Source organism: Crinia signifera, chromosome 5 (assembly GCF_055691185.1).
Source record: "Crinia signifera chromosome 5, ASM5569118v1, whole genome shotgun sequence".
Taxonomy (NCBI): Eukaryota; Metazoa; Chordata; class Amphibia; order Anura; family Myobatrachidae; genus Crinia; species Crinia signifera.
In genome coordinates this window covers 68,105,560-68,118,231 of record NC_139221.1, presented here as the reverse complement: position 1 = coordinate 68,118,231, position 12,672 = coordinate 68,105,560, and the positions used below count along the sequence as shown (strand labels likewise).

The following is a 12,672-nucleotide window of genomic DNA, read 5'->3' as shown; positions in this document are numbered from 1 at the left end:
TCTGGATGATATCTTGGTGGCTGCAGATTCAATGGAAAAGATAAACAGTCATAGAATTTCTTCAGATGCACGGATGGGTCTTGAACTGGAAGATGAGCCAGCTGAATCCATCTCAATGCATTATTTTTCTCTGAACCCTTATAGACACCAGAGCATTCAACATTTGTCTATTCGAGGAGAGATGTCGGAAGATTCAGGAGCTGTCTCATTCCCTTCTGAAATGGGAAAGAAAATATTTTGGCAGATTTCTTAAGCAGGAAGCAAATCCTTCTTGGAGAGTGGGTTGTCAGAAGGTTTGGAGTTCCGGAGATGGATCTCATGGCGTCCCTCACCAGCAGGAAGGTAGAGAGATTTTGCGCAAGATTCTCGGTGCCTCAGGCGGAAGCGGTGGATGCTTTCTCGATCCGCTGGAGTTTTTGACCGGGGTATGTGTTCCCTCTGGTTCTTTTAATCGGCCGGGTGTTGAATAAGATTATGGAAGACCAGGTCGAGGTGATCGCCATTCCTGGTATGCCTCGGTCATCAGGCTAGCGGCTCAAGAACTTTGAACCCTGCCAGTCAGTCAAGATCTACTGCATCGGGCCGGTCTATCATCCCAATACGGCAGGGTTATGTTTGAAGGCATGGAGACTGAGAGGCATTTACTGAGGTAGCAGGGCTTGTCGGAACAAGTTATTGCAGTTTTACTGAAGGCAAGGAAAGAGACGTCATCATCAGCCTATTACAGATTCTGGCAAAAGTTTGTGGCTTGGAAACGGTTGTCTGTGGAATTCGGAACCACTTCTACTGCTCAGGTGCTGCAATTCCTGCTCGAGGGGTTTCATAAGGGGCTGGCAGTTTCTATCATCAAAGTCTAGATATCTGCCTTGAGTATCCTTCTCAAGAGAAGCCTGGCGGAGAAGCTGGTGAAGCAGTTTTGTAGATCAATTTCTAGATTGTGTCCTGCAGTAAGATCCTTTGTGGCCCCTTGGGACTTGAACCTGGTCCTGAATGCACTCATGAAACAACCCTTTGAACCTTTACAGGAGGCATCTTTGAGAGTCCTTACATGGACGATGGTATTCCATTTCTTCGGCTAGAAGGGTCTGTGCGATACAGGCATTGTGGGCTGTAGAACCATTTCTACACATTTTCTCGATAGGGTGGTCTTGCGGACGCATTCGAATTTCCTGCCTAAGGTAGTTTGGGCTTTAGATTTAAAATAAAGAAATTGTGCAGCTGGCATATTATCCTCACCCCAAATCTGAAGAGGCAAGTATGCCTGGCATACTTTGGATCTTGTGAGGTGAATAAAGTTTTATCTTGACAAGGTAAAAGATATCAGAAGGTCCAGTCATCTTTTCGTTATACTGGAAGGTGTCAGAAGAGGACAAGCACCTGTTAAACAGACGATTGCTAGATGGATTCGGAAGCTGATTGCATTTGTATAAAAGCAAGAGGAATGTGAGGTCCCAGCCATAATCAAGGTGCACTCAACCAGGGCATTGGCGGTTTCTTGGAACCTGTAAGGCTAAAGCATCGGTGGAGTACATCTGCAAGGTTGTGACGTAGTCCTCCATTTACACCTTTTCAAGTCATTATTCTTTGGATGTATCTGCTGCCCACATTGGGGACTTTGTATTGCATGGAGCTTAAATAAAGAATTCTGCATATTCTGCCCCACCGTGAGTTTGCTTTGGTATGTCCCATCGTGAGGCTGGGCGTGGTGAATTATACTTATGATAATTGACACCCCATGGCAGCGATCACTCCCTCCCTTGTATTTGTAGGACGGTGTGGGGGAGGAGTGAGGCTATATCCCCGAAGTGGGCGGTTCGTAGATGGTACGGTTTCCTAGCACGGCGCCAGCGATTTTGATTGTATCCATCGGGTCCGAAAAAATCGGGTCGTTCGCATCGCATGCAACCAAATCGCATGCGATCAACGTGATTTTTACATTGGAACCAATGTAAAATGGTCCCCGAGACCCAATTTTACATTGGGCGCAATGTTTAATGCCCCCCGGAGGCCAATTTTCATTGTATACCCACCCTGATGGGTCAACTGCCCCCCCCCATTGTTAACGCTACCCCACGATGAACGCCAACCCGAAGCATAGCGAGCGCAGCCAGCCCGCGAGGGGCGGTGGTACGCGTCCTCCAACCTTTTCATACCCCCCACTATCCACGTCGGCGCAGAGTTGATTTTATATAGTGTGGTGAGCGCAGCGAGCCACCGAGCCCGAAGCGTGGCAGCGCAGCGAGCCCCGCGAGCGGAGGCGCATTACTTCACAGGTATTACGCGTCCACTTGCCACGCTTTGGGCTCGGTGGCTCCCCACACTATATAAAATTAACTCCACGCCGCTGTGGATAGTGGGGGTATGAAAAGGTCGGAGGACGCGTACCGCCGCTGCTCGCCACGCTTCGGGTTGGCGTTCATCGTGGGGTTGGATTAACAATGGGGGGGCATTTCACATACAAATTACCCATCAGGGTGGGTATACATTCAAAAATCGGGTATGGGGGCCACTTAACATTGTTCCCTATGTAAAATCGGGTCCATCACATTGTATGCCATTATAATGGCATACAATGGACCCGATTTTACATAGGAATTTAACATTGAGTACAATGCATTCAATGTTAAATCGCGTCGGTCGCATCGCATGCCATTATAATGGCATGCGATGGACCCAATTTTCTAATTGTCGGGAAAGGCTAAAAATAGCCCGAAATCGCGTCGGTCGGGTCCCATCGCATACTTTAACTTAAGGTATGCGATGGGACCCGATAGGCGCCGTGCTAGGAAACAAGTACCTCGTAGATTTGATCCTGTCTATCAGAGTAGAAAGGGGGCGTAACCCATCGTGAGGCTGCCATGGGGTGTCTACAAAGGAAGGAATGATCAGTAAGTATAATTCGCCACTATTTTGCCTATTTTAATGTGTATTTTATATGCTATTTAATAGCTATATTTGGCTATTAAACATTACCAGAGTCATGCTCCTCTTTCTCATGTAATTGCTATACTATTGAAACCATTCTTATGATCTACAAACGAAAGCAAACATTTTTATCCATCCTCTGGCTCTCATATGTTGAAATCAGTATCTTTGATTTAATGCTGTGCATGAGACCGATACATTCATCAACCATTACATAGACTCCAGGTGTTTATGAATGAACCTAGCAGTGACATTCAACTCCTGGGGACACTTATAACCAATGAATAACTGGAGACCAAGCAACATCAGTAATAGTCACTCATGGTAATATTTGCTGGTAAGGAAACCCCAAGATAATTAAAGTAGGCCTGCCTTTTTATCATGACCAAATATTAACACATCCAGTACCGCAGAAAGTCTCTATGCCTCCCCAGCCCCCAAAACAGGTCATCATTTCAAGGGGTGGAGACACCAGAAGCAGAACATAGAACACTCCAAGCCTAGATCATTTAGGATTATCAATATGAAAAGTTAGAGCAAAATGCTTGTTTTTTTTGTGTTCTGATCCAACTGGCTGAGTATAATGAGACATGTGAAAACTGAAAGGCATGCAGGCATCCATAACAAACATCAAGATATGCACATCATATTTTGAGCAATTTGCTACCATTCTGTTTTCATGAACTTTGCCAAAACACTTTGAATGAGACACAAAAGAGTCAATAAGTTGTAGGCTGCTTGTGATGGTTTTAAAAAATAAATAAAAGGCCCATACACCCTACAGGTAATGCGTACAGTCAATATAATTAACAGCGTGTGCTCCAGTGCAGAAAACCCCCCTCCTCATTGTCAGACCATGCAGGACAATATTGGCTAACAGCCAACGACCTACATGTTTAGTGGGTCCCGGTGATGTCACTGAACTATCATTAACCCATATCGCTCAGCGTGTATGCTCAATTTTTGACTGGCGGCCTAGCAGGTCATCTGTTGTGTATTTTTGTTTTAGCAAACATACTTACAATAAAGAAACACTTTTTTTTCACATTTTTTTATTGCAATAATCCCTGTCAACAGCATATGCAAAATGTTCCAATAACCACTTGTTTTAACTTGCTTTTCTACTATCCGTTAATGCAATCATAAAGTTGGTGAAAAAGAGGAGACAAGCATTTCATGAAAATACATATATATAACCAAACATATCTATTAATCGCTTTCAAAAGAGTACAATCAAATATTGCATTCCGTTTTTCTACAAAAGCATTTTACATATACAATTTATCCACTACCTCATATGTCCAATAGGCCCAAAAACTCAACGTTCGTTTTTGAAAATGCTTATTAAAAAAAAAAAATCAATACCTAAGAGCGGAGTTTGCCTTTAATCTTTACAATATTCTTTATGCTGAAATAAGTTCTAACAATAGTTTTCCGGGTACCTATAGCAGCTATGCAGATCTCTGCACAACACACATTATAAAAGTGACTTTAAATTAAGCTACATTTTAAATGCGGTAAAACTTTTAAATAAATTTTCTTTTTTCCCACAGTAATGTTTTTATTGTTTATAAACTGGCAACGGGAAGGTATTTACATTTAAAATCATTTCAAAATAGAATATGAATGGACAAATAACACTGCCTAATGCATTTGTTTTTAAATTATTAAATATATATTTTGATAGTATTGTCAAAATATTTAATCCATCGGCTTGTATTGCTTCTTCATTCACAGAGAAAGAGATTTAACTAACTTTATTTAGCTGGTGATATTATTTTATAAAGGAATGTTTGACATTTGTGCCCAGCAAAAAAAAAACACCTTTAATGAAGTCTAAACTTGCACCTAAAAATTGAATAAACTTTTATACATGCAGGTGGTAACAAACATTTGTATTCAATTGTATATATTTTTTTATAAATAAAAGGCCTCACAATTTTCAACGTGTATCATAGTACAGTAAATTGCCCATTATTGTGACATGGCCATAAATATGGGAAAGAAGCATTGACTGCAGAACAAGTAGCAATTGTGCTACCATATATTGGTTTTGAAACTGAAGGTAACCAAACAAATATTGGTACTTATGTAGTATCTGGGCTGCCGATTTTTTGATTGTATGCCTTAAGTTAAGGCATACAATCAGATGCGATGCGATATCGCATCGCATCGCATCGCATCGCATCCGATATCGGATGCGATGACCCGATTTTTCCATAGGAATCAATGTTAAAATGATTCCTATGGAAAAATGGGTCCTTTTCATACCCCTACTATCCAAGTGGGCATGGAGTTGGATATAAACCTGTGGCGAGCGTAGCGAGCCACCGAGCCCGAAGCGTGGCGAGCGAAGCGAGCCCCGCGAGGGGACAGTATTCGTCCCCTCGCGGGGCTCGCTTCGCTCGCCACGCTTCGGGCTCGGTGGCTCGCTACGCTCGCCACAGGTTTATATCCAACTCCATGCCCACTTGGATAGTAGGGGTATGAAAAGGACCCATTTTTCCCATTGAATTCCATGTTAAAATGGACTCAGTCCATTTTAACATTGATTCCTATGGAAAAATCGGGTCATCGCATCGCATCGCATCGCATCGCATCGCATCGAATCGCATGGTCGCATGCGATGCGATCTCCCGATCCGACCCGATTTAGAAATCGGCAGCCCAGATACTACATAAGTACCCAAATATTTAATTAGATTTATCCTTTTTTTTTTTTTTTTTTTTTTTTAGTATTTTCAATTAAAAAACAAACAAAAAAAACCTAGGCTCATTATTAGAACAAAGAATCCAATGAACTTCAGGCTAATTTATAGATGGAATAGTTTGAGGAAAATCCAAACACGCAACAAGGATCCTTATTCAACCTAGGTATTCTAAAGCATAATAAAATATAAAAAAGGTGAAAATAACTATAACAAAAATAACAAATCACAATTCAATGGAGCAGGTACAGTATTTCAACTCTGAATAGCTCATTGACAGCAGTGAATGAAATGCTAATATTTTATCCCTATAAAGGGCAGATTACTCAGCTAACCAATGTAGATTGAAACATTTTTAAACACATCAGTAATAAGGAAAATATACAAGTTTGACTATTTTAAATAGGATTGTAACAAAGCAACATTTCTTTTAAAGGACAACATGATCCATATTTAAACACCTTTTATTTAAAAAAAAAAAATCACAAAACCTTAGCTTTCACAAAAAGCTAGCTTTGCAATTTTCATACTTTTGAAGGGATAAACAGTAAATGAAACAAACAGAATGGAATGTTTCACCACGATTGAATGATTGATATTACTTTAATAAGACAACAGCTATTCAAACACATCAGACTTAAATATGCTGTGACCTGTATATAGAATTAGGGGTATAGCTGAATTATATTCCAAAACTGCAAGTCATACCGCAAAGTGGTAACTTGCTACAGCTAAAATCTTGTGTACATTGGATCTCAAAAAATGTTGAGAAAATATACAGGTTTTAAAAAATAAACTCAATTGGTTAATGGTGTTCAACAAAATTGTAGGTGTCTACTGGATCTGTTGATGAAAGTTAACAGATTTTTTTTTTTATTTTATTGACAAGTGCTACATTTTCAAGAAAAAAAATGAAATATCAGCAGGCAATAAAGTTTTGAATTCAAGTGCATCATCATTTTTCTCTGTAATATGTCAAGTATGCTTTCAAAGATTCAGGAAGAGGTAAGCTCAGAATTTTCTCTCTAAGTAGGTTCTGTGGGGGCTCCTCCGCTTTCAAAGCTTCATTATGCTCTTTTTCTTCATCCTTGCTGTCCTCGTCATTTTTTTCTTCATCGTCACTATCTAAGGCTTGTGGAATTAATTGGTTTCCAACAAATACATAGGTGTTAATGCGGCGTCTACGACATCGCCTCCTTTTCCGTTTTTGAGGTGCTTTCGGGGGAACACCTTTGGCCTGTATCTCATCATTTATGCAGTTCCTAAGTGTGCGGCGAATATAGATGCGAGCCAAGTCCTGGAGGCTCCTTACAGTACATGCAGCTGTTAAGAAAATAAGTACAGTAGTAAGTCTATTTGTCAAATATACTGTATAAACAAAAAGTTTGGTATTTCAGACTAGTCCAACCAGAAAAGTAGATAGAAACAGAGTTAATAAGCCAGCTTGGAACAACAATAAAGTCATTCTGCAAATTTGACAGTGTGTCATTTGAGCCATCTACAGTAGCAGGTTCAGTTTAGGAACATTTTTCATAAATTTGTATGCATCCAATACATATTATATTACATACATAGGGCCTTATTCTAATCAACTCTTTCTGACAAAATCCTTCTTAGATGGGCAAAACCATGTGCACTGCAGGTGGGCAGATGTTACTTGTGCAGAGATAATTAGTTTTGGGTGGGGTTTTACTTCAAAGTGAGATCTATATTGCAGTGTAAAAATAAAGCAGTCAGTATTTACCCTGCACAGAAACAAAATAACTCACCCAAATGTAATCTATCCGCACCTGTTACATCTGGCCCCCCTGCAGTGCACATGGTTTTGTCCATCTAAGAAGGATTTTGTCAGAAAGAGTGAACTAGAATAAGGCCCATAGTTACATAGTAGTTAAGGCTGAAGAAAAAAACTTGCGTCCATCATGTTCAACCTTTAGCGAGTGTTATATCTTATCTTCATCCCTTGTGATACATAGTGTATTCTGATATCTTTAAAGACAGATTATGATTATTGTTTGTACCCCTAGATGTTTTTAACCAATAGATGTTTGTCCAACCTTATTTAAAACATATTTATTGTGTCTGCCAACACCACCTCTCCAGGAACAGAGTTCCATAGTTTGGCTACCCTGATCGTAAAAAAATGTTTCCTTTTTAGGGAACAATTTTTTTTTCCCTCTAATCTAAACTCATTCTCAAGTGTCCTTGAGTCCTTTATTTCAGTAAAAAGGGCGCCTGACCGTTCCATATATTGGCCCCTGATATATTTGTACATGTTAAGCATATCCCCCCCTTAAACGTCTCTTCTCTAGCATAAACAATCCCAATTCTTTCCAATCCGTCCTCATAGCTTAAATTATCCATTCCCGTTATTAGCTTTGTCGTTCTTCTCTGGATTTTTTCCAGTTCTATGATGTCCTTTTTATAGTGTGGGGCCCAAAATTGTACTCTATATTCTAGATGCAGTCTAACCAATGCTTTGTACAGTGGTATAACTCCTATTAGATTAATTAAGTATAGAAGAAGGTTTGCCTAATTTCTGCTTTATTAGAACTACGAAGCTCAGTTTAGACCGTTATTCGTCTCAATTTTGTAGTCTTTAATTTTTCAAAACAAAAGCATAGCACTGCAAGCAGAATATTTAAATATATACCCTACATGGGGTGGAATTGTTATGCACAATGTTACACTCCTCTCAAATATAAAATGGTTTTAAGATGTTTATTCTTATCATTTTACATATAAAAATCAACTATGTTTATTTATTTTCACAAAAGCCAAAATCCAGTTTAATTATAACTGTTATCACACGCATAACTCATGGATCTTGTATAATGGTTCCGCACAGAAGTAATCTAATGTTATAGGGAGAGGTTTATTCAGTTTCCATTTCTTCCAAAGAAATGGTACAACTGGTCGCAAAAAGTTGTAACTGTAAAGAACTAAGAAAAAAGATGGGATCTTGTGGTGCACGCTGGGAACCAATCATATACTTATCTTTGGTGCGATGTCTTTTACATTTAAAATATAAAAACTTAAAAATTCTATTTCAGTAATATGTTGAATTTTTATTATTTTCTCATTCTTCTATTCAATAATGCACACAAGTTTTTTCTTTAAATAACATTTAACCCTTTGAGTAACAGAATCTCTAAAAACTTTCAAAATATCTGCTAAAAATGCCAGTGTCACTCACACTTGTTATATAATTTTTTTTTTATTCAAAATAAGCTTATTTTTCCTTTAAAATGTAAAAAATACAGGTCCTTATGAATTAAAAGGTTTGCTTGGCAAGTTTCCCAACTAATTGAAAAAAATTACTTGGCACTCAAAAGGTTAAAGAATGTGAATAAAGGTAGGAAATCTAGTGATTAAAAACAGTTGGCCACTGTACTGAATCTTCATTCTATTAATGCTTTCATATGGGGTGAGAATTAAAAAATTGTACGAATGAATTCTACTATTGTTTTATTATTCACTCCAGGTGATTGGTATATTAATCAAAAACCCCTTAAAATCAAGCTCTGATCAGCTCAATAAACTAAAAACATTTTATTCTCGGTAATCGATGCATGCAAAGTTGTTAAATCCTCTGTGTCTGTGCTTTTGTTCTTACAGTTTCATTTTAGATATATAGGGGGAAATTTACTACCGTGTTTCCCCGATAATTAGACCTACCCCGATAATAAGCCCTACCCCAGATTTTGGACGCTGGTCCAAAATAAGCCCTCCCCCGAAATTAAGCCCTATCATTTTCCCCATGTAATTTTATGTATTCGATATGTGTAGCCCCCGCTGATTCCCGCTGACCCCCGCTGCCCTCCGCTGCCCTCCGCTCACCTCCTCTAACTCACGCCCGCTCACCTGCAACACCGCAGCTCCCGTTCCCAGGGATGCATTGCGGTAGGCGTGACGTCACGTGTTGCAGGTGAGCGGGCGTGAGTGAGAGGAGGTGAGCGGAGGGCAGCGGGAGTCAGCGGGGGCTGAGCGGGGGCTACACATATCACACACTGCAGCGGGGGTCAGCGGGAGCTGAGCGGGGGCTACACATATCACGCGGCTGGCTGCTGCTCACCACACAGCGCCGTCAAGATACCGTTTAAGTACGGTAATAATAAAACAAACAGGTGGGGGCATGTAATTAAATACATTAAATTATCTGGATCACTGGGATGGCATTTCTTAAAGGCGCAGTGGGGCATTTTGTAAGGGCACAGTGGGGCATGTAACATGGAGCATCTATTAAAATAAGCCCTCCCCCGAAAATAAGACCTATGGTCTTTTTTGAGGGAAAAAAAAAAATAAGACCGTGTCTTATTATCGGGGAAACACGGTAATGGAAATTTGTAAAAAAACAATAGGTGTATTTGTATCCAGAAATACATTTATTTTTGACATTTACTATCCCGAAAATACGGCAATTCGTATTCGTATTGATGTGCTATCAATACGAATTGCCGTATTTTCGGGATAGTAAATGTCAAAAATAAGTGTATTTCTGGATACAAATACACCTATTTTTTACAAATTTCGTTTAGTAAATTTCCCCCAGAATGTCTTATACGTGTGTGTGTGACACTACTAATGTCTCCTCAAAAAGATCCTCTCTTTCGCAGTAGTTATCAGGGAATTACCGCTTATGAATACAAATACATTATTTTACTCCTTACAGAATCTCAAGCTAAACAGAGTGCACCACTTTGTTCTTGATAGAAATATCTAAAGTTCGCTCATGCACAGATGCAAATCTAGGGCCAGAAACGAAGACAGTTTGCCTTTCATGCAATTAAACAGAACTTGTTGCACTATAGCCATAATTCCCAATTTTATGCAAATGCATAAACAGCTGCATTTTTCTAGGTTATGGAACGGCTAATCATCACACGTAAAACTGCCATCCCTGAAGCAATATAGATGCCCACCGGAGTCATCAGAAGTTGCTCCACAATTGTGTAATCCAATGCAATAATCAGGACCATAGACTTCACATGGTTCACCTATGGCTATGCAGACTGGCCACAGCAACAGCGACGCTGTCTGCAGTTTTCTCTACATACATGATCGCAGCTGAAGGCAGATATCTGCCTCAAACTTCCATGACGCCTCCACATTTTGACACCACTTGCACATTAACTCCCCAAAACAATCTCTTCCTGCCAATTACTCTGGGTATATAATGTCAGTGCAAGTGCAGAAGCTACCTTGGTGCATGCAAAGAGTTAAAGCAACACATTTGCAGTTAGCTGATAATTCCTCCGTTGTGAAAGTATCAGCATTGTATAGAAATGAATGATCCCTTACGCAAGTATTTCAACTAAGGTCAACCATTTAAAATGACTAGCAAACCAACAAAACCCTTCCTACTTTGATCAGGTGGCTGCGTTACAAGAACTATCGGTTTGATGCACACTTCCAGTGACAGAACCTGATGTTTTATACTATGAGCGGTATTCAATGACCTGAATCGTTGGTCACAGCGATTCAGATTTTACATTCGCCAGCCATTCACCGTTTTTTTTACGTCGATTCGCCAAGCGTAGGGATTCGTCGGGAGTCGCCGGGACTAGCTGTGTCACCCTATTCAACGTGGCTGAGAATCGCCGCCCCCAACGGCGATTCTCAGCCAATCCGGCGTTTCCCTAAACAGCTTCAGTACTGTAAGAAATTGCAGTGAAATGCAAGAAAAATGCAAATTACCCTGAAAAAACGATTCCAATACAGCAGACTGCAAAAGCTGTGTAATCTCCGCAAAGGCCAAACGAAGGAGTGAGGTGGGGAGGAGAATCATGGGTAAGTGAGGTGCACCATGGGTAAGAACAGTGCTTTGTGGGAGAAAAAAAAAATACCAGAAAAAATTAAATATATATTTGTATAGCACTTCTACGACCATCACATCACACAAGGGCAGCAAATAATAATACATTACACTTGCAGAGTTAAATTGAACACTTAAAACCAATTATTTCACAGGTTCCTATAAAAGTTCACCATAAAAAGATGACGAGGGACACTCGGTGAGGAACGGCGATATGAAACAAGAAATAAGAATCGCCAACTTCTCATTGAATACACTTTTGGCGATTCATGGTGATTCCCGTCGACTACCGGCGAATCCCCATGAAAATTCCTATAGACAAAAACCGGCGATTTGTAGAGAATAACATTTGGCGATTGGTGCTTCATTCACCGGTCGTCATCGGCGAATAGAGGTCGTTGAATAGGGTGATTCGCTTTTTCAGCTCCAAAAATCGCCGGCACACACGAAAAAAACACAGAATCGCCATAAAACTTGGCGATTCTGCCTCATTGAATACCGCCCTATACCTGTTTCACTTGTCTGGCCTACACATAACTGGAGATATAAAGAACTTAACTCAGAGAAGCAATGTTTCTACATATTCAAACTCTTATTGCTTCTGGGATCACCATTTTTTGGTTCACCCCAAGTGGTTTTAAACATCTAGTTGAGGTACTATGGGAATGTTTGATCTGACTTACTGTAGGAGCAATACCACAGCTCCAGTTCCAAACATTTTATATGATTAACTCTACTTTATATATGCACACGTGCTACAGCTATTCTAGGGTTATAAATGAAACTAGTCTTAGAGTATACACAAGCACACAGTCTTCTACAGGAAGTATATCCTATACTATATTATAATGTGTCTTCTTGTCTAAATCTGTCAATAATCCAAAGTAATTCTTCAACTAAAATAAAATTAATCAATGAATTAATATGGACATCACAAAATCATTGCTCCAACTATTGCTCAGTGCACTGTAATTTTCGTTAATTTGGAACAAACAAGACCCACCTAATCTATGTTAGAGGCATTTATAAGCTATAACAGTGGGTCCCAAACTGTGTGCTGTGGCACCTTGGGATGCCTTGGGGCATGTTCAGGGGTGCCTTGTGTTGGTGGTCCAGGACCAATTAAAATTATTTATGGTCAATGTGATCAACAAATATGTGGACAAACGTTCACAAATCAGGTCGCTCACCACATAACTGAACAGTAGAACATCTTCTTGCATTC

The 12,672-nt window shown here is 39.9% G+C and overlaps 1 protein-coding gene across 3 annotated transcripts in view; it reads right to left on the bottom strand.

The window, feature by feature from the left end:
• Positions 1–5,669: 5,669 nt before the first annotated feature.
• The window catches only part of PCMTD1 (protein-L-isoaspartate (D-aspartate) O-methyltransferase domain containing 1), a 31,873-nt gene continuing 24,870 nt past the window's right edge, over positions 5,670–12,672 (bottom strand). For all 3 annotated transcript variants that reach the window (XM_083187404.1, XM_083187403.1, XM_083187402.1), the window contains one exon: positions 5,670–6,955. In XM_083187404.1, the coding sequence (XP_083043530.1) occupies positions 6,588–6,955 (368 nt within the window). In that variant the 3' untranslated portion in view covers positions 5,670–6,587. The remainder of the gene's footprint in view (positions 6,956–12,672) is intronic.